Genomic DNA, 23,639 nt, shown 5'->3' with positions numbered 1-23,639 from the left:
CGCCCTACAAATAGCTAATCTGCCTCATATCGTGATAGATCTTCTAGAAAAAAAATAATTCACCGTGGCATCCCTTCGCCCAACGTCTCGTCTCCTCTCCGCCAGGATCGCACCCGGCTTGATCTCCCGTGCAGCTAGGAGTCGCTTGACAGTCTATCCGTCTATCATCCCTACGAACAAGACCTTCCGCGCATTCTCATCGAGTCCGTCTTCTTTCTTCCACGCAACAAAAGCTACAATGGCTGGTGGGAACGTTATTGTGATCAACTCGTAGGTTGACAATAAATCTTACTTTATATATAGAAACTAATATGATAGGTCCGCCGAGTTCAAGGAAAAAGTCATCGATGCCCAAGGCCCCGTGGTGGTCGACTTCTTCGCGACCTGGTGCGGCCCCTGCAAGATGATCGCGCCGCAGATCGAGAAGCTGAGCGAGGAACACACTTCCATCAAGTTCTACCAGGTGGATGTTGACGCCCTGCCGGAGGTGTCGGCCGAGCAGGCCATCCGGGCTATGCCGACGCTGATCTTCTTCAAGGATGGCGAGAAGGTCGGGGAGGTCGTTGGCGCGAACCCCAAGGCGATCGTTACTGGTGTTCAGCAGCTGGTGTAACTTGATTCATTTCAATAATAACTGAGATAATTCCATAATAACTGGATGAACTCGATAGTACTCAATAATGTACTCAATAGTATACCCCATGGTACTCAATAATGGTACTCAGAAAAGGTACACCGTACCCGATGATAACTACAATAACAGACTCAATAAAAGCAACAATTTTAGATTCTCACCGAGTCTTATGACGATTGTCAAGCCACATACACATACTCAGACCACAGACTACAGTTTAGTATAAGTTGAAACATCTCTGTATACATCCAAAATCTAGACGACCAAGTTTTGGGCTTTTATAGTTTTCTACCTGTAGTTCTTGACCTTAGATAGGGACCTGTTAATTAATACCTATCGATAACTTAGTCTAAACATGTGACCTGCTCGTGACTGACCAGTGACCACTGGCCAACTCCTATCTAAACTTCCTCCTCCTAAATCGCTGCCGAGTTCCATGGCTCCTTCGGAACTCAGATCCAGGGTGAGTACTAGCCAGGGCCTTGATTCCGAATCGATATACGGAGTACTCCTGAATCATCTCGTACTAGTCAGAAGTACTAACTACAGACAAATAACTAGGTATCATGGTAGTAGTCTCTGCCCGGAGTCTACGCTGGTTCGACTGACGTCGGAATTCGTCCCCCAGCTCCACTGTCCTCGCTTCCAACCCGTCCATCACATCTTTCAGCTACGGAATTATTTTTTTAGGGTTCTCGCCTAGCTCTCCATCCCTGCTAGACACAGCCTGGGAGTTGTTATTGGATGCAGCCGATCCCCCGCTATCATTCACATGTCCCCTGGTTTTGTTCGGCACGAGTCGCGTCTCGGCGATACGGAGTACGCACCACTCAACTCGCAAATATGCCACTATGGCAGTGGCTTAGAGAATTGCAGCAGGGATGTGAAATTAGGTCTGGCAGGGCTCAATCACAAACACTCTACGGAGTACTACTACCTACTAGCTACCTAGGAAATCCCCCCTTATTATTGAGTGGCTGCCTTCGCTGTCACTGTCATTATGTAAGGTATGACTACCTAACAACTCTATTTGAGTAGTTGGGTAGTTACAGAATACTCCGTACGGATGGTTGTGATATTACCTAATTTCCAGTTCTGATTTCTCGCCATGTGGCATCCATGGGCTTACCATGGCTGGCCAGAGCTGGTCTCTCAAGTATGGGTTAAGTTAGTGTTCCACCTTTTCTTTTTTATCTTGATGAAAAGGAACTAACTACCTTTTTTTTTTCTGTCTCCTCCATCGCTTTGGAAATCGGATCCACCGAATCTCGTCGTGTCTCGGGGGACGGCTGTCCCGGCGGCGCTCCCATTGGACCCTGCCAACTCAGTCCCCAGCGCTTTAGCCATCTCCTCCGATCTAGATGGAGTCGGACACAGGCCCAGTGGGGTAGCTCGCCTATGCGATCGGAGTAGTTCGCTGCTAGCCTGGTACTGTGCTCATTCCTGCGTTCGCGGCTTGGCCCTCATTGATCCTGATGGGATGGGGAGGGATTCTGAAAAGAGATATCCAGAGAGGGTCGGACACTGGAACGCTAAGCTGTGCTAAACCAAATTCCTGGACATGGGCTCGATCCAGGATAGGATTTATGATCCATGGCCCAAACGCCATCGAGGGGCTTTCCCCTCGTAAACCTGGTTCTGGCTTGCCAGTCAAGACTCGCAGCCGCGTGGGCACAATCATATTATCCGAGCAGTCCTGGCATAGGAGCAACTGTACTACATATACTACTTGATATGGCCCTGCCGTGTATGCTGATTATTACCTTGCCTTTGTCCATCCGCACGTCATTACTTGTCTGACCAACTCCCATCCCCATTCTTCTTCATATATACTGTACATACATACATACCCCCATGTAGATACCAGGCGTCGAGTCTCTCTCGTTTATATCCATCTTTCTTTCTCTTTGCTTTCCATCCGTCTGGTCAATCGCGGTTCTATCCATTCCATTCCTTCAATCCTTCAATCCTTCAATCCTCCCTTTCTTCATTCATTCATGATCCCTTCGTTTCTATAGCCAAGTTGACTGGTTTTCTTTCCCACCACATCATGGCGAGTGCATATCGCCATCTCGACCTGGCCAAGGCCAGCGTCTCATACCTACCCGGTTACATCGTGCTCTCCTACGTGGTGAGCTTGATGGGCTGTGCCACCACGCTGGAGCTGCTCCATCGCCGCACCTCGCGCGCGGGTCTATACAACTGGTACCTCTTACTCACCTCCTCCATCACCATGGGCGGCATCGGTATCTGGTGCATGCATTTCATCGGCAACCGCGCCATCGTCCTTGCCGACGGCGACTCGCACATCCAGATCTCCTACAACGTCACTTTCACCGCCGTCTCCTTTGTTCTCCCCGTCTGTGTCGTCTTCGTCGCCTTCTACACCATCGGCGCCGCCGAGAAGGCCGGTTATGTACGCATCCTACTCGGCGGTGTGCTCACCGGCAGCGCCGTCTGCGGCATGCACTACATCGGTCAGCTGGGTATTGCTAACTACAGCTGCGTCTACGTTCCCGGGACTGTCGTCGGTGCCGCCATCATCGCCCTCGTCTCCGCAACCACCGCTCTGGGCGTCTTCTTCCGCTGGGAAGCCTCCTGGACCGATAGCTGGTGGCGTCGCGGTCTCTGTGCCGCCCTGCTCGCCGTCGCTGTATCCGGTATGCATTGGACCGCTACCGTCGGCACCTCCTACCGCAATCATGACAAGACGCATCAGTCTTCCAGCCAATTGTCAAGAAGTCAGACCGTTATCATCTGCGCTGTTCTGGTAAGCACCAAGCACCCCCCCGCTAAGCTATCTCTTGCTATATATCTTTCTGGGCAAAGAAGGAACCAACCTTTGTTTTCTAGTCGTGTGCCTCTTGTCTGTTGCTATCTGCATGTGCCATTATTGCCGGTGAGAACCGTCGGCGGTCGACAACCCGCGCCCATCAACTGGTGCTATCCTGTGTCTTCTTTGATCCTGCAGGTCGGGTCATGGTCACCCCGCAGGCGTTGCTACCTAGTCGGAAGATCGTGGAGCATTACGTTGGACGGGTTAGTTCTTTATACCGGGGGGTGGGAGTTATGTTGCTAATCACTGCGGCAGACTTTCAAAGACGACGATCTGACTCGCACCCATCCGGCGTTCCTGTGGGCGTTTCGGGCAAGCCGCAATTGGAAATTGATCAAAGATCTGGTGCCATTCATGAAGGGCCGTCTGGAATCCGAGCATGCTGTCATCCAGCGACATGTTCGGTCTAGAGGCGGCGTAACGGACAAGGAGACGGAGCTGCAGGTCGACTTCGACACCCTCTTCAAACAGCTCTTCTGCGTCACGGCGCAGGAGCTTGCCGACGACCTGCGACAGCCGCTGCAGGACTTGGGGATTCTGTACGACAACATCATGACCACCGTCAATCCGATCTCACGCCTCTCGCGGGCCATGGGCTACACCTCTTCTAGCACGGGCAAAGGCCAACTGGTCTTCACGGTGCGCCAGCTGAACAAGCAGGAGGCTTCCCGGCTCGCAGCTTCGGGCTTCCGGTTCGCGACCATCGAACATGTTGCGCCGACGCTGGCGCGCCGACTCCACGTCGCCGCGACAGGATTGGGCGGGAGTCTGCGCGACATGCGCGACTACGCAACCTCGAGCCGCAACTTCCAGCAAGGGGTACATCTGATCTCGTTCGTAATGCGGCCGACGGTGAACGAGCACTTCGAACTGTTGACGGCCAAGGGCGTAGGCAACCCCTTGCCGTCGGCCACACTGCCGACCAAGCGCCTGCAGATGCGCCACATGGAGCTCCTCTCGCACATGGACGGCTGGGACATGGCGATGTGCATCAAGTGGCTGCGGTCCGAGGCCGCGGCCATGCATTACCCGGACATCACCGATTTCCGCGACGAGCTAATACACGCCGTATCGGAGCTTTTCATCTCGCTGCCCCCCCATCTCAACGCCGCCGCACGCCTGACGGCCCGCCCTTTACTGGCCCCCTGCCGCGGCAGCCGACTGTCGGACGAACAACACTGCGTTCTGCTAGCCTTTTATGCCGTCGCCCCTCTCGACACCCAGATCTCCAACCCAGACTACAGCTTCACCCCGTTCCGCCTGTTTCGCCTACAGCAGCAGGTCAACGATGGCGTCGCCGACCACGACGGCTTCTCCAAGGAACTCGGCCAGGAGCTCTTCTACTCTAACGTCCTCTCCAATATGGACCCCCAAGATAACAATAACAGCTCGACTCTCAATCCCCTTGGTCCCGCCGGTCGCCAGCGCTCCTCCGCCTCCTCCCGTCGTTTCCTTCCCTGGCCCGGCCGGAAACGCGGCCTGTCCGCCGTCTCGCAGGAGTCACTGGTCCAGAGCAACAGCAACCCGTTCGGCGACATCATGGTCCGCAAGGAAATCCGCGTCGATGTCGCCAAGTTCGAAGACTCCGCGGCTGCAGCTGCAGCCTACCCCCCCGTCAATAAGAAACTTCCGCACGACTCGAAAATCACCATCGCCGGAGGAAGCGCCGCGAACAACAGCACTTTCGTCGACGAGTTGTACAATCTGTGTTTTGCGCCCGGCATGCGTCTTCGCCCCGACGTGACTTATCAGAACCAGTTGGACAATGTATGAACAGTACATCGGCATCCTTCATTACCCACCCAATCAACTGAACCAAATGTCGGTTCCAGCTTCCAAAAAGCAATCGGCCATTAAAGCCATCATCTATACTCTGTAATCATGATTTCCATGATGGATGGCATTTCGCACCAGAGTTTCAGCTTGGCTACTCCCGGTTTTTATGATACCAGCGTCTGACTTTGCATGCCAGCCACTTTTAACAGCATGGAATATTGCTGTCTAATATATTATCTGTCGGCATGGATGAAATCAGGACCATGATGAAGAGGAGAGATACTAGATTAGCAACAATGAGTAGGATCATTGATATGGCTAGTCATATATATGACCAGATGAAATAGTTCTGCATATACTCCCTATTTAACGAATAGGCAGATGAAAGACTGATCTAACAGATTCTCATGCGCAATATGTTTCTGTAGAATCAATACTAGAATTAATATGTCGCTAGACTAGAACTAATGAAAGCTCAAGCTTCTCGAGTCCCCTCTTGGGAAATTCAAGCATTACTGTCATGACAAGACATTATTCATAAATGGGTAGTATTTTGGAATCGGATCATCCACAGGTCCTCGAATTACAAAGCAGGACTATTTTGAATTGGATATTCCCATCGTACCACTTTCACACATCTATCTAGAGCCATACCTAGAGCCAGGCGCCCGCACTGCTCTAATGCTTCTAATGATCCCCAGTCAAGGTAAGACAAGACTTTTTTTTTTCTCTCTCCCCTCCCGCCTGGTAATGTAATGCACATGCACGACTTTTTGGGTCCGATATTCCAGCCCTCCGGCGATTCCCCTCGCCCCCCCCCCCCCCAAACGCCTCAAACTAGACTAGAAAAGACCAAAATATGCTCCCGAGGAGATAGTCGCTGAAAAGAAAAGAAAAGAAAAGAAAAAAGAAAGGAATATCCGTATGTAAAAGGCATGGTCGCCGCAGAGAATGTCGGAATGGTTGCGGAAGTTGTAAAGATGTCGCTCAAATCAGACCCAACACGCCAACGATGCAATCCTATGTATTGATCGAAAACCTAAGATAGGCATTCCCCGTCCAAATACTCCTTGGAAATGATTTTGAACGAGACAGAAAGCCCGCCAAGAAGAAAGATTAAAAAACTAAAAATATGCGTGTCGTAACTTCGTGCGATGTGGAGCAAAGGGTTTGCTATGAGATGGACCGCAAACCAGAGCCAAGGGGGATAGTAATCAGGATTATAGTTCCCTCTGAACGTTGCGTTTGCTTAGGTTTCGTTGACTCCGGCGTAGTTTCGACCCTGGAGTTGGTTCTGTGGGTGCAGTAGGAGTAGTAGTAGTAGTAGTAGTAGTAGTAGTAGTAGTAGTAGTAGTAGTAGGGGTAGTAGTAGGTGTAGAAGGAGATTGCTGTCGCGTCCTGCGGGTACGTCTTCTCCGAGGTTCTGGGGCGGCGTTGATCGATGGTGTCTCCTTGCCTTCGACGCTTTCACCATCAGAAGACACTTTGGACACTACCTTTGGAGCCGCGACATCCGGGCTGACGCGCAGCCGTAACGATACAAGATCATTCTGGTCATCCCGGAAAGCAATGCCAACGGTGACATTTGGTAATATACGGCGTTTCTGCTCTCGCGCTCGGGTGCGTCGAGGCATGGGCCGGATGCAATCTTCCTCATCGCTGTCTTCTGCAGATCGCTTGCTAGCAGTGCTAAACGGGGACGACGATCGTGAAGATGGCTGTTGCAGAAGCTGCTTGAGGACGGATTTCTGAGGCACGAGTTCTGATGGAGCGACGGACGACGCCGACTTGGTTTCCAAGTCAGCAAATGATGTAGTCGATGGCTGAGACGAAACAGATGAGCTGCCACTTTCATCCAGCAAATTCGAAAACGCTCTTTCGATATCCCCGCGGCAATGTTGGAGCATCTCGATGATGGTGGCTTGATCGTACCGCCCACCTAGACCTTCCTGGATAGTAGAAATCTTCCATGGAGTGGCCACATCCACCACCGTATCGCCGGGCGAGGCTAAGTGGCTCTCTCCTAATCCAACTTGAACACCTGCATCTGCTCTTGCCCCTCCCACTTTGACGTGGGGAAGACCGGTGTGTGGACCGTCTCGGTTTCGGACTGAGGAATAATGGTTGAAGCTCTGCAGAGATTTAGAAAAGAAGCCAATGTCCCCTAAGGAAAAACTTACATGAAAAGCAATATGGACGGCCTCTCTGTTCGCATCAATCGAGGCGTTTACATCTCGGAAATGCTGGACGCCTGAATCCATGTAAACATGAACGTCTCGCATGTACGACTGACAGAATGCCTGGATCTCTTCGGCTCCGCCCCATACACCATTTTTCCGGCTGTCCGCCAGTCGATTGTCGAACACCTGCTCTTGTTCTTTGACATGGACGGGAGAACCAGCCGACGAGGAAGAACATGACGACGAGAAGGAGGCGGCGTAAGCGTGTTTGGCCGCCGTGGCAGCGGCTCGTCGCGGGGCCCGACGTTCACCCCCAACGCCTGCCGTAAAGTTCATGAAATAGTTCTTATTGGCAGCAATGTGGTTTGCAAGGCGGCAACGAATATCGTCGGAGCGGGAGAAATTGCCATAAAACTGGTCGGAAAGGGCATAGTAGAGGCAATTGCCTGAACAGGGAGTCAGTCGAATACCTAACATTTTTGATGTCTCCTTTCTATCTAAATTACACGAGTGGGAGTAGCCATTGGCCGTGACACGCAAAACCAGCACTGTCATGAAGCAAGAAAGCACGAGACACAGAGACAGACACACATACCGTCACCCTTTGTCGGAAGAGCATACAATCCCCGCTCCTCGAGACACGCAAGTTTTAACTCAAGACATTCCTCTGCCTCTTCTGACACCCCCAACGGGTCCTTGACTGAATTGGATCGACGCCCGTCGGCATCGGGGGTGCCTTTCCGCGTGTTGGAAGAGGACTGGCGGGCGGCGAGAATGGGCACAATCCTGGCGCGGTTGTTCACGTCAGCCATGATTGCACAAGCTCTGCTCGACGAAACGCCCTCATTTGTCGCTTTCCGGAGGGGCGTTTGACGGTTCGTCGAGCAGAGAAGCAATAGGAATACAGAGATAAAAAAGAAGAAAAGGAAAGACAGCGACCGGGGGAGATCCAGATCCCATTTGCAAAAGACACAACAAAACAACAAGGGGGGCGCGGGAGGAAGAGAGAAGTGAAAAAGCGACCGTTACCGTTTTTGGTGGACGAGGGCGAGCAGGCTTTACCGAGACAGGCGGTGAAGCGCTTTAGGCGCTGTTTATTGGAGGAAAACGCGTGGAGGCGGAGCGTATTCGGCGGTTCTGCCGTGTAATGACGAAATACAACGAGATGCCAACCCAGGGTTTTATTGCTATTGTCTAATGGGAAGATCAATATTATAATATATTCACTGTAATCCAGGGGTTTCCCTCCCAGGTATTCGCCTGTCTGGAGTAATTCCTTTTCGCTGATTCCAGCAGTAGCCAATGGATGGTCTCCGACTCCGACTGAGCAGGCGACTGCTTTTTACCGTCGGAAAACACCATCCTTATCAGTGATACCGATTTCCCCCGCTCCCTGTTAAGTACCTGGCAGTAAGCCCTGCGCTCTGGAGTAGATCAAGGGCCCCTGGTTTCCTTGTATCTATCTCATCGTTGAAGATTAGACAGATCGGTTATCTGGTACTGAATATTCCCATTTCTCGACGCCATGGCTTCTCCCAACACGATTGTTGTTCTTGGGTACGGTCTCCTCTTCTGGCTCTTATCTTGACACTGCCTCGACGACATGGATCACGATAGAATATAACTACTTACTGACAGTCTCCAGAGCCGGTGTATCCGGGCTGACGACGGCGTATCTGCTGTCTCAGGACCCTACGAACCAGATCACAGTGGTTGCCAAGCATATGCCGGGGGACTACGACATTGAATATGCGTCGCCGTGGGCTGGTGCCAACTATTTCCCGTATGTCTTAATCGGGTAGAGGATCTCTATCTATACTCTATCCCAAATCTCCTTGGCATAATCGATGGAAGCGCTGCTGATTCAATCTCCAGAACTGGTGCCCCGGGCAGCGATCATGCGGAATGGGAGCGAGCGACCTGGCCGGCTCTGAGCGAGTTGGCCCAGAACCAGCCGGAAGCAGGCATTCACTTCCAGCGTATGTTATCAGACAATCAAAAACGACTCTAGAACTACTGACATACGACTCTTCTGCCAGCGTCGATCGTCTATAATCGAGAGAAAGACCAAAACTCAAATACTGGAAAATGGTTCGCAGAACTCACGCGGGAAGACCCGTGGTATAAGGATGTGGTTCCAGATGTAATGAAATCGTGGACCTGCTCTTTTTTTCAATTGGTTATGCTGACTGACGCTGCTAGTTCCGGAAAATTCCCTCAAACGAGCTTGCCCCCGGCATTGACAATGCGTCCTATTTCACATCTGTCTGCATTAACGTTGCCGTCTACCTTCCCTGGCTGATCGGCCAGTGTAGGAGGAACGGCGTCGTATTTAAGCGAGGAGTCTTCAAGCACGTCAGTGATGCGGCTCACGCACATCATTCAGGGAAGAAGGCCGACCTCGTCGTCAATTGCACGGGTCTGGGATCGAAAAAGCTCGGCGGGGTGCTCGACGACGCCCTCTACCCGGCACGGGGCCAGGTTGTTGTTGTCCGCAACGATCCCGGTGCAATGGTTTCCATTTCTGGATCCGATGATGGAGCAGATGAAGTCGTCTACATGATGACGAGGGCAGCAGGTGAACACTCCCATAAAGAAAATCCATTTTCTCCAAGTGAATACTAAATATCGTAGGAGGCGGTACCGTCATCGGTGGTTCGTACCAGAAAGACAACTGGGAATCACAACCAGACCCCAACCTGGCTGTCCGCATTATGAAGCGCGCGGTTGCGCTGTGGCCCAACCTCGTTGCCGAGGGCCAGGGAATCGAGGGCCTTGACATCATCCGGCACGGAGTCGGCTTGCGGCCTGTGCGCGAGGGAGGTCCGCGTGTCGCCAAAGACGTCGTCGATGGGGTTCCTGTCGTGCACAACTACGGCCATGGCGGGTTCGGATACCAGGCTTCGTACGGCTGTGCGTACACGGCGGTCAAGCTGGCCAAGGAGGCCTTGCAGGAGAGGAACCAAGCGAAACTGTAATCTCGATGGTATATATACATATATATAGTGGTCCATATTTTTCACGTGATATTGACAGTGATGTTTGATGACGACATGGCCTAGACCTGTTCCTGCATATAATTCATTGAATCAATTCTCCATGTATTCATGCTTAGCACTTCAGGCAAAATGGCCACCACACGATCCGAATCGAATCTAGAGAGACGCCAACAGATTGAAACAGAGACCCAGACAGAGACAGAGAGAGGACACAGTGACGTCTCATCCAGAGTCAACAAGATCCTTAACGAGTACGGCAGGACTCCATTATCCAGCACATCCATCCAGGAGCCTCTCCAGTCCACGCCCGAAACAATCCTAGCGTTCGTTCTAGACGCACTGCTGAAATCACGCCCGATCTCGCACGATCTCGCACAACGGGCTGCCAACCAACTGATCGAAGAGGGATACCACGATATAAACGTCTTGGCAGGGAGTACATGGCAGGAAAGGACCAAAGCGCTGCAGGCTGGAGGGTATAATCGGTATAGAGAGCAGGGGGCGACCAATCTCGGCGATCTTGCTACACTAGTGAATGATAAATACAGTATTTCCTTCCAGATTCAATCCCTCTATAGAAGACTTAAGTATTGACTGCTATAGGTGGTGATTTGAACAATCTCGTTTCTCGAGCAAATCGAAACCGTGACAAGGTCAAACATTTGATCAAAGAGGTGAAAGGTCTCGGCGATCTGGGGGCTGATATCTTCCTGAACAATGTGCAGAGCGTCTGGCCGTCGATGGCGCCCTTTGTCGATGCGCGGAGCATCAAGGCAGCCGAGGAACTCGGACTGGGTACAGACCTGGAAGTTATCTATAGGGAGCTGGGTCACGACTCCTTCAAGATGAGTAGATTCGCTAATGGGTTATCTGCCGTACGACTGGAGAAGAAGGTGCATAAAGTCGAGGTGGAAATGAAATCAGAGTAGCTAGCTCTGAGCGGAGCTCTTGTAGAAGAAAAGGGGAAATATGTATATAGACATATTTATATCCTATCTCGTTTTCTGCTAAACAGAGCTCTTGTCAATCAACAACGTCATCCCCATCTCCTTGGGCATTGAATCGGCAAACCCGTTCCGTGAGTAGAGTCTCCTGCCAGGCTCGTCGGCGAACAACGTCACGTAAGCTACTCCCTCTGGAGCCTCGCGCCGGATACGTGCCAGCAGAGTCTTCATAATGATATCCCCGAGCCCCCGTCGTTGATGGTCGGGGAGCACCGCCATGTCTGCGATATGGAAGTACCAGCCGCCGTCGCCAATAATGCGGCCCATACCGACAGGTTGTGCAGATGAACCAGTCATCTCGTCAGTGTAGGTGATGTAGCAGCCGAACCAGCTGCCATTGGCGACGTAGGCTGCCTGCGAGGCAGTTTTCGGGGTGAGACCCGATGCAGAGCGCAGGTGGACATAATCTGGTACCGGGGGGTAGCCTTCATGAAGAGTGTAACCTGGTGGAAGAGAAAGCGATGTCATGATGCAGGGATAACGAGTACTAGTGGTGGATGACTGCGGTTACTACCCTGGAGAGAAACAAAGGTCTCTAAAAGGCTTTTGCTACCTAACTCGAGGTCCTCATCCAAGCCTAGCCCCTGTCAGACTAATATCAGGGTGTGGGGTAGACGATAAGATATTGGTTAATTCGATCGCTGACCCAGTTAGTTGGATGAATTCTGCAGTGGGTACCTAAGTGATTACTTTATATTAATGATGACTCGGAGACAGTGTGACTCACCACCTCTCTGACTGAGAATCGAATAAAAAGTTCATAATCTCTCTATCAATCATGGAAGACTTTGTTATCTGACAGTGTTGTTACTTTCTCCACTCACTATCGTTGTCTCGCTGTGTGGATCCGGCCGATAAAAATTTCTCTGTATAGGTGGGTACTTACTAGTCAGTGGTTGTGCCTTTAGAGAAATCTCGGAATAGCAACTCATATAGAGCAGGGGTAAATTCCAAAGGAATTAAAAAATTTTTGCTGCCATTGTGCTGGATAGAGAAGCTCGTTTCCTTCCACTATGTCAAAAGAGGCGAGTAGCACCACCGCAGGTGCTACAGATGATGGCAATGAACTGCCTCGTCAGCTTGAGCAATATGAACTAGAGCCTTTACCTGCCTCATTAGATGTGGCATTGGATGAGCCTCCTCGAAGCCGGTTTAGAATCTTGGCAATCATGGTTGCGCTGTCTGTGAGTATCTCTCTGTCAGGCATTGACAGTGTTGGTGTGACTGATGGCATCTTTAGCTTTCCTTATTTGTAGCTGCTTTGGATCAGACTATTACCGCGACAGCCATTCCGACCATCGCCTCCAAGCTGCACTCAGCGGCTGGTTATACCTGGATTGGAGGCGCGTACCTCCTTGGCAATGCTGCCGGCTCGCCAATCTGGGCAAAGCTGTCCGACATCTGGGGCCGCAAACTGCTCCTCTTGCTTGCGGTCGCATTGTTTTTTGTCAGTTCCATAATTTGCGGTGTTGCAGTCAATATGCAGATGTTAATCGCTGGTCGTGCCTTGCAAGGGACTGCCGGCGGCGGACTGCTGCAGCTGGTGACAATCACAGTCTCAGACCTTTTCAGCGTCAGGTAGGGAGTTGACCCAGTAGAAAGAAAAAGTCTTTCGCTTGAATGCTAATAGACAATGATAGACACAGAAGTCTCTACCTGGGTCTTTTGGAGTTCATCTGGGCTCTGGCTGGGGGTACCGGTCCACTTATTGGCGGTGCCTTCTCTGAGTATGTCTCCTGGAGATGGTGTTTCTTTGTTAACCTGCCGGTCTGTGCTATTGCTTTCGTTCTTTTGTGCCTGTACCTGGATGTGCATAACCCCAAGACCAGGATGCTGGAAGGTTTCCAGGCTATTGACTGGTTCGGGAGTTTGTCCATTCTCGGACTGACCCTGATGCTGTTGCTTGGACTACAATTCGGAGGAGAAACTTTCTCTTGGAGCTCTCCCCAAGTCATCTGTTTGATAGTCTTTGGCTTTCTGTGTTCTTTGCTGTTCATATACAGCGAAAAGCGCCTCGCAAAGTATCCCCTCATGCCGATGGAGCTCTTCAACTGCACCTCGAATATCGCTAGTTTGTTAGTGGCATCGGCACATGGATTTGTGAGTATACAAACTTGCTGGAAGGTTCTGCCGAGCGAAGAGGCTAACGTGCCCAGGTATTCATCGCCGGTGAATACTATATCCCCCTATATCTTCAATCCGTCAAGGGTGCCTCCCCGATGCGGTCTGGTCTGTTACTTCTTCCGTTGGACCTTTCCGAGGCTGCCTTTGGGATTGTGGCGGGCATCGTCATCCACCGCACAGGGCGATACCTTGAGCTGATTTGGATCGGAGTCGTGGGTCTTACCGTCGGAACCGGCCTATACATCACCCTGGACGCATCATCCTCGCTAGGTCAGGTTGTCGGTTTCCAGCTTATCGCCGGCATGGGCGCAGGGCTTCTGTTTCAGTCTCCCATCATTGCGCTACAGGCCATGGTCTCCCAGGAAGACACGGCAACCGCAACCGCAACCATGGGGTTCCTGCGCAATATGGCAACCGCAGCTTCTATTGTGATTGGCGGCGTTGTCTTCCAGAACAGTATGAGCCTGCAGTCCTCCAAACTGAGAGCAGCAGGCCTCTCGGATACTTTACTGAACGAGCTATCTGGTGCCTCCGCCGCAGCCAACATTGCCCTCGTTGATACGGTCAAGAATCCTGTTGAGTTGAAGGCTATCAAGGCGGCGTTTGCGTGGAGCCTACGAAACATGTGGATTCTCAACACATGCATGGCCGCCTGCGGTATCGTTGGCAGCATCTTCATCTCAAGACAACGCCTGAGCAAAGAGCACACGGAGACAAAAACCGGGCTGAAGAAGGATCCACTCCCTGTTGCAGAGAGCGCGGCGCCTGCCATTCCATGAGCCCTAGTACAGGTATAGCCATCAGGGTAGCCGATAATTATATCTCTTTAGAATACTAGATAGCTCATTTATAGCAAAAATTTAAGGTAGTGGTTAGACTTGGAACGTTGCAGGTTGGTCGCACCTTCTCAATCAGTGTCCGTCAACAATATCGTATTAGGTAAGCAGCGAATATGATATGTCATAGATGAGTAAGCGCCAAGATTACACCATACCGCATTGGGCGAGCCGCGACCCGCTGCTTGCGACAGTGGCTCACGACCACAGCGCTCTTGCTGACAACGTCAACAACATACCTATCCTTGAACCCTGCAATAGCGATTCCGCTGGTCTCATCTTGACACTACTCCTGTCTCTGGTGAGTATTAACACTGTCTCATTTGGTGATAAGGTCAGTTGGCGTGTCTTCTGTGATACGCGGACAATGAGGATGAGGCTAACCAAGCTTCGTGGAGCAAGCAGGCTACAACATTCCATCCAAGAGCCTTCCCTTCAAGCAACTAGGTGGGTTGCTCTTGTGCAATTAAAAATGACCGAATTGACCGGTAGATTGATGCTGATAAATTCAAGTGCATCTCCGCTCTGGATTCTCGCTTTCCGGATTCAATCAGCTACTACCTACTCCCAGAACGATACACGTGTACCTGTTTTGATCTTGTGATCACGCTTCGAAAAGCTTGCAAAAACGCAGCAGTCTTATAGTCTCATTATACTGCAACAATGGACTTCTCAAACATCTTGTACGTTTTGCGCGGTCACAGCTGCCTTACCAAGGTTCCGGCTTCTGTGTGGTTCAGCTCTGTCCATCGCGTCATTGTCTGGAGAGGCGGAGCCTGAAAAGCAGCTGTATTCTGCCTCGAGGGCTATTTCAACTGACAAATTGTGAGCACAGTCGTATCGGCAACATTGTCATTGGTGTGTTGATGGTTCTCGGAGGCATCAGCCAGTTCTTCCCGATCTCTCTGAGCTCTGTCGTCGTGGGTGTATATGTCATCCTTTTCGGTCTCAGTATGCTTTTTTCCAAGGAATCTTGCAGAAATGCGCTGGCGGGTTCTCGCTGACTCTGAAATCTGTAGTCGTTGCTAGCCTGGAGTTCCTTCCTACCATCCCCGACTATGTCTATCGCTATGCGTCCTTCCTCTTTTCTTTCCTGGGCCGTGGCGTCTGTAAGTCATCGATTCCACACGTGCACACTCGCCCGATCACACATGCTGACCACAGACCCCAGTTTACATCTTCGTTGGATCGCTTCTCCTCCACGACAGTGTCTTGCGAATCATTGCAGGCTCGCTCGTCGGCCTTTTCGGTGTCGGATATGTGGCTCTGGAGTTTATTCCGTCCATCGAGCCCCCGACGAACATGCGCGAGGCGGACCAGAGCTGGGGCGCTGAGCAGGTCTAATCGACAAGTGCAGCTGTGAGAGGGGGAACCCTGTTCTTTGGACGGACACGGTCGCCTTCAACCGCCTTCAAATGTTTGCGAACCCCTCGCCGCGCGGTGAGCAAAGGAGTTGGACCATAATTATAACGGACGAGTTTGATGACATGGGGGTAACAGTGATAGTTTCGGAGGGAGGCCCACGGGCCACCCCTCTCTATGTAGAACGCGCTGGCCCTCTCGGTGAACCTAGTATACCTACCATTCTAGCTTTTGATTACTTTTCTTTTTCTCAACATCCTGTCCCATATGGGCTGATTTTTCCTCCTCAAATATTTTTTTTATTTATTTTCTTTTTTTGGAATTGTATGATATGTCTTAAGTATAAAGTTTGAAACTTGCAAAACGCTGCACCCTGTTTCACTCGCACCGAAAGTCTACTCCGAAGTACTTATCTCCGATACATTAATAGTACTGGTATCGCGAAGTTTGTACTCCGTACGTGGACTCTGGTCTCTCGGGCTTTCTCCTATGCAGTGCATACTAAATTAGTCCTTAAAGGCATTATTAGGCTTAAGTCCGATATGCTGGCAAGGGTTTATTTTACGGAAGTACACAAGGCACCAGCCTATGAGAGACACAACAAGTTCGGTAAGCCTTGGAGTGGAACAGGTGGATAGGGACTGGCGCGCCAATGATATATGGCGAAGATGTCACTGTGGCGGCTTCGATAACGACATGGGATCATGGGAGTCTGCACTAGATAGGTACTATTATTTATTGCATGGGTCATATGTTCATCACAGACTTAAAGTTAACTAGTAACTAACTACAGAGTACTGTATAGGTAATTAGTTAGTTAATTAGTTACTAAGGGAGTAAAACCCCTATTCATACCATGTATTAAGTAATCGCTGTGGTCTAGTCATGGCTGCCTAATTTTTTATCAATCTAAAAGTCGTGGGAACACAGTCTCGGCAGTCGAATCCAGAATCCGAACTCCGAGAGCCAATAGGAAGCCGCCGAATCGCGCTGACGATAAAATGGCCTAACGGCGCACCAATCAGAGACTGTACATTGGCTGTCAAACTGCGCTAGCCCCTATTTTAGCAAGTCACCCACCGGCATTGACAAACGCTAACCCTATCCGGGAGGCGGTGGGCTTCCCTATCGATTCTGGGGGAAGGAAAAAGGACAAGAGGACAATCGCATCACCTTATTTGCATCAGGAGATCCTTCCAAGCGATGCAGATACTCGGGCGATTTCGAGATAAAAGACAGATTTCCTCCGTCCGGATTGCCAGAGGGCCACCACCATGGAATTATCTCACCGCGAAAGGGACGATCCGCCGACGCAGATCCCCCTGAGAGATCGATAACGACGACAGGAGTCAGTCCTGGGCGATAAGCGTAGCAAAACCTAGGCTGTTCCTACGTATCGAGTACAACAACTACCAGGATCATAAGCGTACCCCGTATTTATTATTGATTGTCGTAGACGTGTGTAAAGTGCTTGTAGTGACTGATCTAGCCCCCCCCCATTTACGATTTATTATCTCTGTATCCACCCAAAAAGCTTTTGCAACGTCGCGGCGGGTCGTCATCTGTCTTTGGCTGACTATCTGATCTGATCCCGGTGTTCTTTCTGGCGTGGTCCCTGCCTTTCTTCTTCTCTCAACACTCTCCCTCCCTCTCTCCCTTACTTTTTTTTCCCCTTCCACATTTATTTCTCCCACCCTTCGCTTTCATTTTTTCTCTCTTTCTTCGCGTCTGGTCTTTTGTCGCCTCCCCCAGACTTGGGAAATCACCTGACGAAGTAGCGTGGCGATCCCACGCCATCGAAGATCTGAAGAATCTGGGTTGAGTGGCGGACGTGAACTATCATTTTTTTTTCTACCTTGCTCCCTACCATCGAAGATATCCTTTCCCATCAAGTGTCGCAATCGCAGATCATTATCTCGTGTTGGGGCTTATCCGATCGTCATCGCTCCACGCTGCAGCCCGCCTGCCTCCTGCTCTTTGTTCTCTGGAGACACCCTGACCGACATTTGAACTTGTGATACTCAACACTCCACCGGTCCTGTCTACTAAGCCTGCGGTGAAACCTCGTTTATCCTCGAGAAATCCGATCGCCTGCCCCCCTTTCCCTCTCGGTACGCTTGCCGATCTAGAATTCTTTCCCCGGACACCAGAAACCAGACCTAAACGAAGCGCCACACACACAGGAAGATCCTTTGGAGGGGGAAAAATAAACGACCAAGTGTGGTAGTGGAAAAGGTCGAGTCGCGATGCTGGCCTCGATAACACAAATGGATACTGGATCCTCCCTCCCTCGGAATCGAGACGTCCTCATGCGACACCCGTCGGCCGAAGATCTCGATGCTGCCCAGCAACTGGTCTCGTCCGCTCGAGTTGGCCGGGAACGCTCTGCGGATTGGCACCAGGAGGATGACCTCGCGGACTATCGCAGCGGCCCAGTCAGTGCGATGGGACTGGACGTTGCGGGCGAGGGCGCTGCCGCGGCCCCCGATTCACAATCAGAATCCGCCCCCGGTATCCTGGCTGAGCAGAACAATACATCACCCAAACAACAAAAGGACACGTCGTTTCTAGGACACTCATGCAGGTAGGTCTTGGATAGAGGAAGAGAAAGAGAGACAGAGACAAGAGAAATTATCTCTACTACGGGAGTGATGAGTATCTACTGACATGAGTCGCAGTAACTGCGGAACGAAGAGCACGCCGCTCTGGCGAAGATCCCCAACAGGAGCCATGATTTGCAACGCCTGTGGTCTTTACCTCAAGGCGAGGAACGTCGCCCGTCCTACAAAACGCAGCCGCATACAGCCCGGGAACCCTCAACAGACAGGTACTTGGGGCTCCCCACAGGAGCAAAATACCGCGACAGGCGAAAATGGATGTAGCAATAAGGGATCCTGTCCTGGCGGTGGGAATTGCAACGGGACCGGAGGGGCTGAGGGGTGTGACGGGTGTCCGGCTTACAACAATCGCGTGTACAAATCCCTGCAACGAGGTGCGACAGCCCCTCAACCGTCGCTGCCAGACGCACCTGCGCCTGCTTCGGAGAACAATAAGCCCGTCGATCTGCCCGAGGTAGACACAGTGAAGGTGGTGCCGCCCCAAAGCGATAGCAACAATCTGCTGGTTTCGTGTCAGAACTGTGGGACAACCGTCACTCCACTTTGGCGGCGGGATGAGAATGGTCATCCTATCTGCAACGCCTGCGGTACGCTTCCTCCTTCTCCTTGTGTTTACTATCATTTATATGATGTTTTTTTTTTCTCCCTTGTTCAAAAAAAACCCCTTCTTTGTGGATTAAGTCTAATTGACCAATAGGCCTGTACTACAAACTCCACGGTTGCTATCGCCCCAGTACGATGAAGAAGACGATTATCAAGCGGCGGAAACGCGTTGTGCCGGCGCTCCGGGATCAGTCGCCCACTGCCACTACCCACTCTTCGAACGGCTCATCTGCTTCACCCGAAGCCTCGCCTGCTACGCTGGCATACTCACAAGACGGATACCAGAAGTATTACGGCTCTGATCACATGGAGCAGATTCCTGGTCGCTCTTCGCCGCAGGCTCCTCCGCGGCCCTTCACCTTTGCGCCGCCCCCGGTGGATTTCACAGGCTTTAACCTCGCACCCATCTCACTGCCTCACCACCCCCCGCCGCCGCCGAGACTGCTCGAGCCTGAGAGACTCAGTGCTCCCGCTACCGGTCACTCGCCGAACTCCACTCACTTCGGTCGACGCTCGATCTCTCCCAACCCATCTGGAAATCCCAAGAAGCGGTCGCTGGCGGAAACCGCCGCATCCGCAGAGGCCTCCTCGATCCCCACCACCATGGGAGCGGGCTCGAACCAGCTGCCTCCGATCATGGCGTCGGCCGACCCCAACCCGCCGGCCCGGCTCAGCCCGATCTCCTCCATCCTGAACCAGTCAGCTCTCGCCGATGATTCGCGTCTGGACCCTTCGCTCCCATCGCTCGGCCGGCAACCGCCTCATCTATCTGCACACCCCATTCCACACGCGCAGCTCCAGTCTTTACGGAGCGTCCCGGATCGGGATGGATTTATGTCAGAGCGGCGCGCCCAGCTGCTGCGCGAGGCGGAAGAGATGCGCGAGGCGTTGAGAGCCAAGGAGCGTGAGCTGGCGGAATTAGGGCAATAATAGGCTGGCTAGACAGTGTCAAATCTTCTCTTCTACGTTTCCTATCAACTGGTTATGTGGCTTTTTTTTATCAGTTGCAAAAAGTCGCCCCTTTTTTTATCTTTTCTTTCCCTTTGCCTGATGGTTTCTACAGCGCTGGCGGGATATGTCTTTTTTGCTTTTTCTTTTCTTTTCCTACTATCTGGGAGGCTATGTCTGTACCCCTCGGCTCTCTTGTTGACTTGCAGTTTCAGAGCTATGGAGCTTGGTTTTGGGTCACAACGGTTCAATTTATGTACTCGATCAAAATTAGACGATATCATCCAGTATGATGATGATTTATTAACTGGTGATTCACGAATCAATACAACGCATCTTTCGACTACTATAGTTACTGCTGTACGAAGTATACTGTAGTTTGGTTCGCGATGTCATGATGACTGGATACTCTCGCCTCAGGTACACCTTCAGAGAGCTGCTCTCGAGAAACTATGTGAATCATCTACGTGATTAGATCATCCACCATGTCTAACTCTCCTCGCACATATACCCTCAACTTCCTCGGGGACGTCATGTTGGGTCGTCTGGTCGACCAACTATTCCCCCAGCATGTGTCCAACGCGCGCGAAGCCGAGATCATCACCTCATTCACGGAACGGGCCCCCTCTTTCTTCAAGAACTATACCCACCGTTCACCATGGGGCAACACCCTACCCTTATTGCACCAGGCGGATATGAACCTCATCAACCTCGAGACCTCGGTGACGACCTCCCGCGTCCCCTGGCCAGACAAGGCGTTCAACTACCGCATGCATCCGGCGAACATCGCGGTGCTGCACGAGGGCCAGGTCGACTATGCCAGCCTGGCAAACAACCATACCCTGGATTTCGGGACGGAGGGCCTCGTCGAGACCGTGTGGACACTGAAAACCGCGCACATCGCTTTCGCAGGCGCGGGGGAGACGAACGTCCAGGCGTCGCGGGCAGTCGAGCTGAAACTCCCCAGGGTGTATCCCCCGTCCGGAAGACGGTCGTTAGCAGATAAGTATCAGAAGATGGAAGAGGATACAAAGCCACAGACTAGAGATAAAGACCACACTCATATCATACATGTCTACTCTGCGGCCGATCACCCGCACGACTGGGCCGTAGTGCCCACCTTCAATCTAATCGATTACTCCTCCACCACCCGGCACCGACTCAAACACATCCTAATGAACAACCAGACAGCTAGCGGGGGGACCTCGGCACTGAACGCCCAGACACCCGCCCTGAAGATCTTCAGCGTACACTGGGGCCCCAACTACGCATGGCACCCTGACGAACGGACGATCCGCTCGCTAGCCCATTTCCTTGTCGACGAGTGCGGCGTCGACATTATCCACGGCCACTCCAGCCACCACATCCAGGGCGTGGAGGTGTACCGTGGCAAACTCATCATCTACGGCTGCGGTGATTTTGTCGACGACTATGCGCTCAACGAGGTGTTTCGCAACGATCTCGGAGCCGTGTGGAGGGTGACCGTCTCGGAGAAACAGACTACTGATACTACTACTAGCAGCAGCGGTGTTGAGCTTTCTACGTTGGAGATTTTTCCTACCCGCATCGAGCGGTTCCAGGCACATCTCCTAGAACCCATGGATCCAGACTACGACTGGACAAGGAGGAAAGTCACGGTTCTGAGCGAGAGGCTGGGCACGACGGTGAACTCGGAGGTTGGCGAGCAGGGGCAGATTGTTATCGATTTGAAGACTCAATGACAGGTTCTTGATAGCATTGTTCGAGTTGTAGGAAGATATGATCTTTATCATTTCTTACCTCGCTAGGCAAGTTCTTTGACGTCACGTTGAGCTCGCGCTGTCTCAACAGAGAATATGGTAGCATCATGTTCATTGATCTGTCCTACTGGTACGCAGCGAATATACTATTATCTGATTAGTAATTTAGCTGTTGGCAGTATCCATACACCTACTATGATGCACTTGCTTGAGAATAAGCTCATATTACACTTTGAAATGTAAAGGTATCTTAAATGACCCGCCTTGCGGTCATTGGAAAGTCAATATAACTCAGATTAATATCAAATTAGGCCCGATATTACTCTATACAAACTACATCAAGAATTGAAAAAGAGGCAGACTGCCGTTTTCATCCCCGAGAGGAGATACGTTTTGATCCTGGAAACAGAGAACCGCGCTGTTGAGGCCCGCTTCTGCACTGTGGCCGACGGCATTATCACCATGGCAGCCTGAGACTCGATTGGTGCAGCCCTGCCTCCTGCCTTAGACGAGGCCAGGTAATTCCACGTCTTCCTGTATAAATGCTTCCAGATATGGGTTTGCTTGTCACTATGTGTATCGTCCAAAGGGACATGAGTAGAGTAAAACCGTCTCTGTAGCCCGGTACATGTTAGTTAAGAGCGCTCTACATCCAGAAACCCATTCCTTACTTGTGTGTCGTTCCCAGCAGGGCGCAGGCCCTCGTTCTCTCCCTGGAAGGTTTGGCATAAAGTCAAGTCTTGTTTGTATGGTGGATCCAGAGACATAGAATGTTCAGCGTTGTCCGATTCCACAGGTGGAGATTCGATTTCATCAGCTGAGATCGAGTACCGGAGGGGTGACGGCCGGTAGGTCATCGTTCCAAGGCTCGTGCGCCTATGAGATCGGGTTGCTTCTTGTCGTCGCATGTCGGCTCTGCGTTGCTTTCTAGACGGGATCGGACACTGTTGAATGAATCCATTGCCAACAACGCATCTGCTTGAGAAATATGAGTCGATTTCGCCGTCGTCCATCAAGGTGCCGTCCTGTCTTTCCTTCTCGTCTTCTGTCCATTTTCCATGAGGGCTGTATGTCTTGAAGGTGCGGCCAGCTGCAAAGTTTACCAGATCCGAGCCTGTTTGTGTAAGATCATCGACGCCACTCTCCAGGAATACAAGGACCGGGTCAACAAAATGTGTCGCTCGTGACATGGTGGCTTGAATTCGCAGATCGTCCCTTGGATGGAGTACCTTGGGTGCCGAGAGAAGGTAAAACAGAGAGATACATGGCTCTGTGCCGCTGGGCTCGTAGACAGGGTCGCCGTTCCAGTTGAAGTGGTGAACAGCCCGTCCCTGTTTAGGCTCGTATCTCACAAATTCGGCTCGGTGGGAGAATGCGTCCCACACACGGGTCTGCAGCGACATCTTATCATTCTCGAACTTCTGCGGCTCCCAGAACTCGTCCAAGATATCCGCATTTATGACTAGTTCTGCGTTGTGGGCTTCGAGAGGATATCCATGTAGCTCTTCCTCGTCCATGTCGTCGTTTGTGGCGGTATTTTCTTCCCAGTCCTCTGCCCAGTTGAACGTCTTGATATTGTCGCTCATGTTGAGTATTATTTAAAGAATGATGATGGTGGTGGTGATGATGATGAGTTGCAGAAAATAAATGAACAGAACGCTCAAGTAGATGGCTTGAGTAGAGAAGAGTTACTTGGAAACCATACCAGCAAGGAGATGAGATACCGTTTCCTCTTGAGCAGTCCTCTATTCTTATAGATTCGAGTCATGGTATCAATAAAGAAAGCTGAAAATGAAAGAGACTGAGCAATCACCCATTATTAATATCATTGATGTTAATACTAGTCTTTATTATGGCAATTTGTTATGGATGGTTGACTAGGTATTTGATTGATTTGCAACATTGGCATTGTCACTCTGATTCACTGCCCTCTTGGAACAATGCCCTTTCACGGGCCTTTGAACACTATGGCATGCTATC

General features: G+C 51.3%; 13 protein-coding genes across 13 annotated transcripts; 9 read left to right on the top strand and 4 right to left on the bottom strand.

Moving 5' to 3' along the window:
• The first annotated feature begins 35 nt into the window (after positions 1 to 35).
• On the top strand, positions 36 to 870 carry ASPZODRAFT_126840 (hypothetical protein). The gene is made up of 2 exons (XM_022721593.1): positions 36 to 270; positions 319 to 870. Exons 1-2 carry the CDS (start codon positions 239 to 241, stop codon positions 611 to 613), a joined length of 327 nt encoding a protein of 108 aa, XP_022585386.1. The 5' UTR covers positions 36 to 238; the 3' UTR covers positions 614 to 870.
• Positions 871 to 1,040: 170 nt separating this feature from the next.
• Positions 1,041 to 2,432, top strand: ASPZODRAFT_280046 (hypothetical protein). Its single transcript, XM_022728105.1, has 6 exons — positions 1,041 to 1,097; positions 1,196 to 1,453; positions 1,511 to 1,641; positions 1,728 to 1,801; positions 1,858 to 2,062; positions 2,123 to 2,432. The coding sequence occupies exons 2-6, from the start codon at positions 1,379 to 1,381 to the stop codon at positions 2,178 to 2,180; spliced, it is 543 nt and encodes a 180-aa protein (XP_022585385.1). The 5' UTR covers positions 1,041 to 1,097; positions 1,196 to 1,378; the 3' UTR covers positions 2,181 to 2,432.
• A 252-nt stretch (positions 2,433 to 2,684) lies between these two features.
• ASPZODRAFT_57117 (hypothetical protein) lies at positions 2,685 to 5,243 on the top strand (the record flags this gene model as incomplete). The annotated part of the gene is made up of 3 exons (XM_022728662.1): positions 2,685 to 3,404; positions 3,488 to 3,673; positions 3,726 to 5,243. 3 exons carry the CDS (start codon positions 2,685 to 2,687, stop codon positions 5,241 to 5,243), a joined length of 2,424 nt encoding a protein of 807 aa, XP_022585384.1.
• Positions 5,244 to 6,055: 812 nt separating this feature from the next.
• On the bottom strand, positions 6,056 to 8,413 carry ASPZODRAFT_126838 (hypothetical protein). The gene is made up of 3 exons (XM_022721591.1): positions 8,022 to 8,413; positions 7,427 to 7,872; positions 6,056 to 7,378 (listed from the first exon to the last, which is right to left on the bottom strand). Exons 1-3 carry the CDS (start codon positions 8,236 to 8,238, stop codon positions 6,467 to 6,469), a joined length of 1,575 nt encoding a protein of 524 aa, XP_022585383.1. The 5' UTR covers positions 8,239 to 8,413; the 3' UTR covers positions 6,056 to 6,466.
• Positions 8,414 to 8,862: 449 nt separating this feature from the next.
• Positions 8,863 to 10,437, top strand: ASPZODRAFT_126836 (hypothetical protein). Its single transcript, XM_022721590.1, has 6 exons — positions 8,863 to 8,983; positions 9,072 to 9,209; positions 9,302 to 9,405; positions 9,466 to 9,569; positions 9,629 to 10,004; positions 10,061 to 10,437. The coding sequence occupies exons 1-6, from the start codon at positions 8,952 to 8,954 to the stop codon at positions 10,402 to 10,404; spliced, it is 1,098 nt and encodes a 365-aa protein (XP_022585382.1). The 5' UTR covers positions 8,863 to 8,951; the 3' UTR covers positions 10,405 to 10,437.
• Positions 10,438 to 10,554: 117 nt separating this feature from the next.
• On the top strand, positions 10,555 to 11,354 carry ASPZODRAFT_55175 (hypothetical protein; the record flags this gene model as incomplete). Its single annotated transcript, XM_022728524.1, has 2 exons — positions 10,555 to 10,972; positions 11,029 to 11,354. The coding sequence occupies 2 exons, from the start codon at positions 10,555 to 10,557 to the stop codon at positions 11,352 to 11,354; spliced, it is 744 nt and encodes a 247-aa protein (XP_022585381.1).
• ASPZODRAFT_278414 (hypothetical protein) lies at positions 11,226 to 12,357 on the bottom strand. Its single transcript, XM_022728102.1, has 4 exons — positions 12,316 to 12,357; positions 12,120 to 12,224; positions 11,983 to 12,070; positions 11,226 to 11,916 (listed from the first exon to the last, which is right to left on the bottom strand). Exon 4 carries the CDS (start codon positions 11,895 to 11,897, stop codon positions 11,433 to 11,435), a length of 465 nt encoding a protein of 154 aa, XP_022585380.1. The 5' UTR covers positions 11,898 to 11,916; positions 11,983 to 12,070; positions 12,120 to 12,224; positions 12,316 to 12,357; the 3' UTR covers positions 11,226 to 11,432.
• An 18-nt stretch (positions 12,358 to 12,375) lies between these two features.
• On the top strand, positions 12,376 to 14,567 carry ASPZODRAFT_21381 (hypothetical protein). The gene is made up of 4 exons (XM_022727850.1): positions 12,376 to 12,613; positions 12,670 to 13,007; positions 13,070 to 13,529; positions 13,586 to 14,567. Exons 1-4 carry the CDS (start codon positions 12,443 to 12,445, stop codon positions 14,330 to 14,332), a joined length of 1,716 nt encoding a protein of 571 aa, XP_022585379.1. The 5' UTR covers positions 12,376 to 12,442; the 3' UTR covers positions 14,333 to 14,567.
• Positions 14,568 to 15,052: 485 nt separating this feature from the next.
• ASPZODRAFT_21380 (hypothetical protein) lies at positions 15,053 to 15,912 on the top strand (the record flags this gene model as incomplete). The annotated part of the gene is made up of 4 exons (XM_022727849.1): positions 15,053 to 15,072; positions 15,225 to 15,340; positions 15,409 to 15,498; positions 15,561 to 15,912. The coding sequence occupies 4 exons, from the start codon at positions 15,053 to 15,055 to the stop codon at positions 15,731 to 15,733; spliced, it is 399 nt and encodes a 132-aa protein (XP_022585378.1). The 3' UTR covers positions 15,734 to 15,912.
• Positions 15,913 to 17,997: 2,085 nt separating this feature from the next.
• Positions 17,998 to 19,902, top strand: ASPZODRAFT_11711 (hypothetical protein; the record flags this gene model as incomplete). Its single annotated transcript, XM_022721163.1, has 3 exons — positions 17,998 to 18,335; positions 18,430 to 18,956; positions 19,067 to 19,902. 3 exons carry the CDS (start codon positions 17,998 to 18,000, stop codon positions 19,900 to 19,902), a joined length of 1,701 nt encoding a protein of 566 aa, XP_022585377.1.
• ASPZODRAFT_279452 (hypothetical protein) lies at positions 19,818 to 20,305 on the bottom strand. The gene has a single exon (XM_022728104.1). It carries the CDS (start codon positions 20,202 to 20,204, stop codon positions 19,947 to 19,949), a length of 258 nt encoding a protein of 85 aa, XP_022585376.1. The 5' UTR covers positions 20,205 to 20,305; the 3' UTR covers positions 19,818 to 19,946.
• ASPZODRAFT_126823 (hypothetical protein) lies at positions 20,276 to 21,814 on the top strand. The gene has a single exon (XM_022721589.1). The coding sequence runs from the start codon at positions 20,406 to 20,408 to the stop codon at positions 21,639 to 21,641; it is 1,236 nt and encodes a 411-aa protein (XP_022585375.1). The 5' UTR covers positions 20,276 to 20,405; the 3' UTR covers positions 21,642 to 21,814.
• A 158-nt stretch (positions 21,815 to 21,972) lies between these two features.
• Positions 21,973 to 23,199, bottom strand: ASPZODRAFT_126822 (hypothetical protein). Its single transcript, XM_022721588.1, has 2 exons — positions 22,331 to 23,199; positions 21,973 to 22,273 (listed from the first exon to the last, which is right to left on the bottom strand). The coding sequence occupies exons 1-2, from the start codon at positions 23,174 to 23,176 to the stop codon at positions 21,998 to 22,000; spliced, it is 1,122 nt and encodes a 373-aa protein (XP_022585374.1). The 5' UTR covers positions 23,177 to 23,199; the 3' UTR covers positions 21,973 to 21,997.
• Positions 23,200 to 23,639: the final 440 nt, after the last annotated feature.

The sequence above is a fragment of the Penicilliopsis zonata genome (assembly GCF_001890105.1).
Source record: "Penicilliopsis zonata CBS 506.65 unplaced genomic scaffold ASPZOscaffold_1, whole genome shotgun sequence".
In the NCBI taxonomy this organism is placed as follows: Eukaryota; Fungi; Ascomycota; class Eurotiomycetes; order Eurotiales; family Aspergillaceae; genus Penicilliopsis; species Penicilliopsis zonata.
The sequence above is the reverse complement of the archived record's forward strand: the minus strand, read 5'-3'. Positions and strand labels throughout refer to the sequence as shown.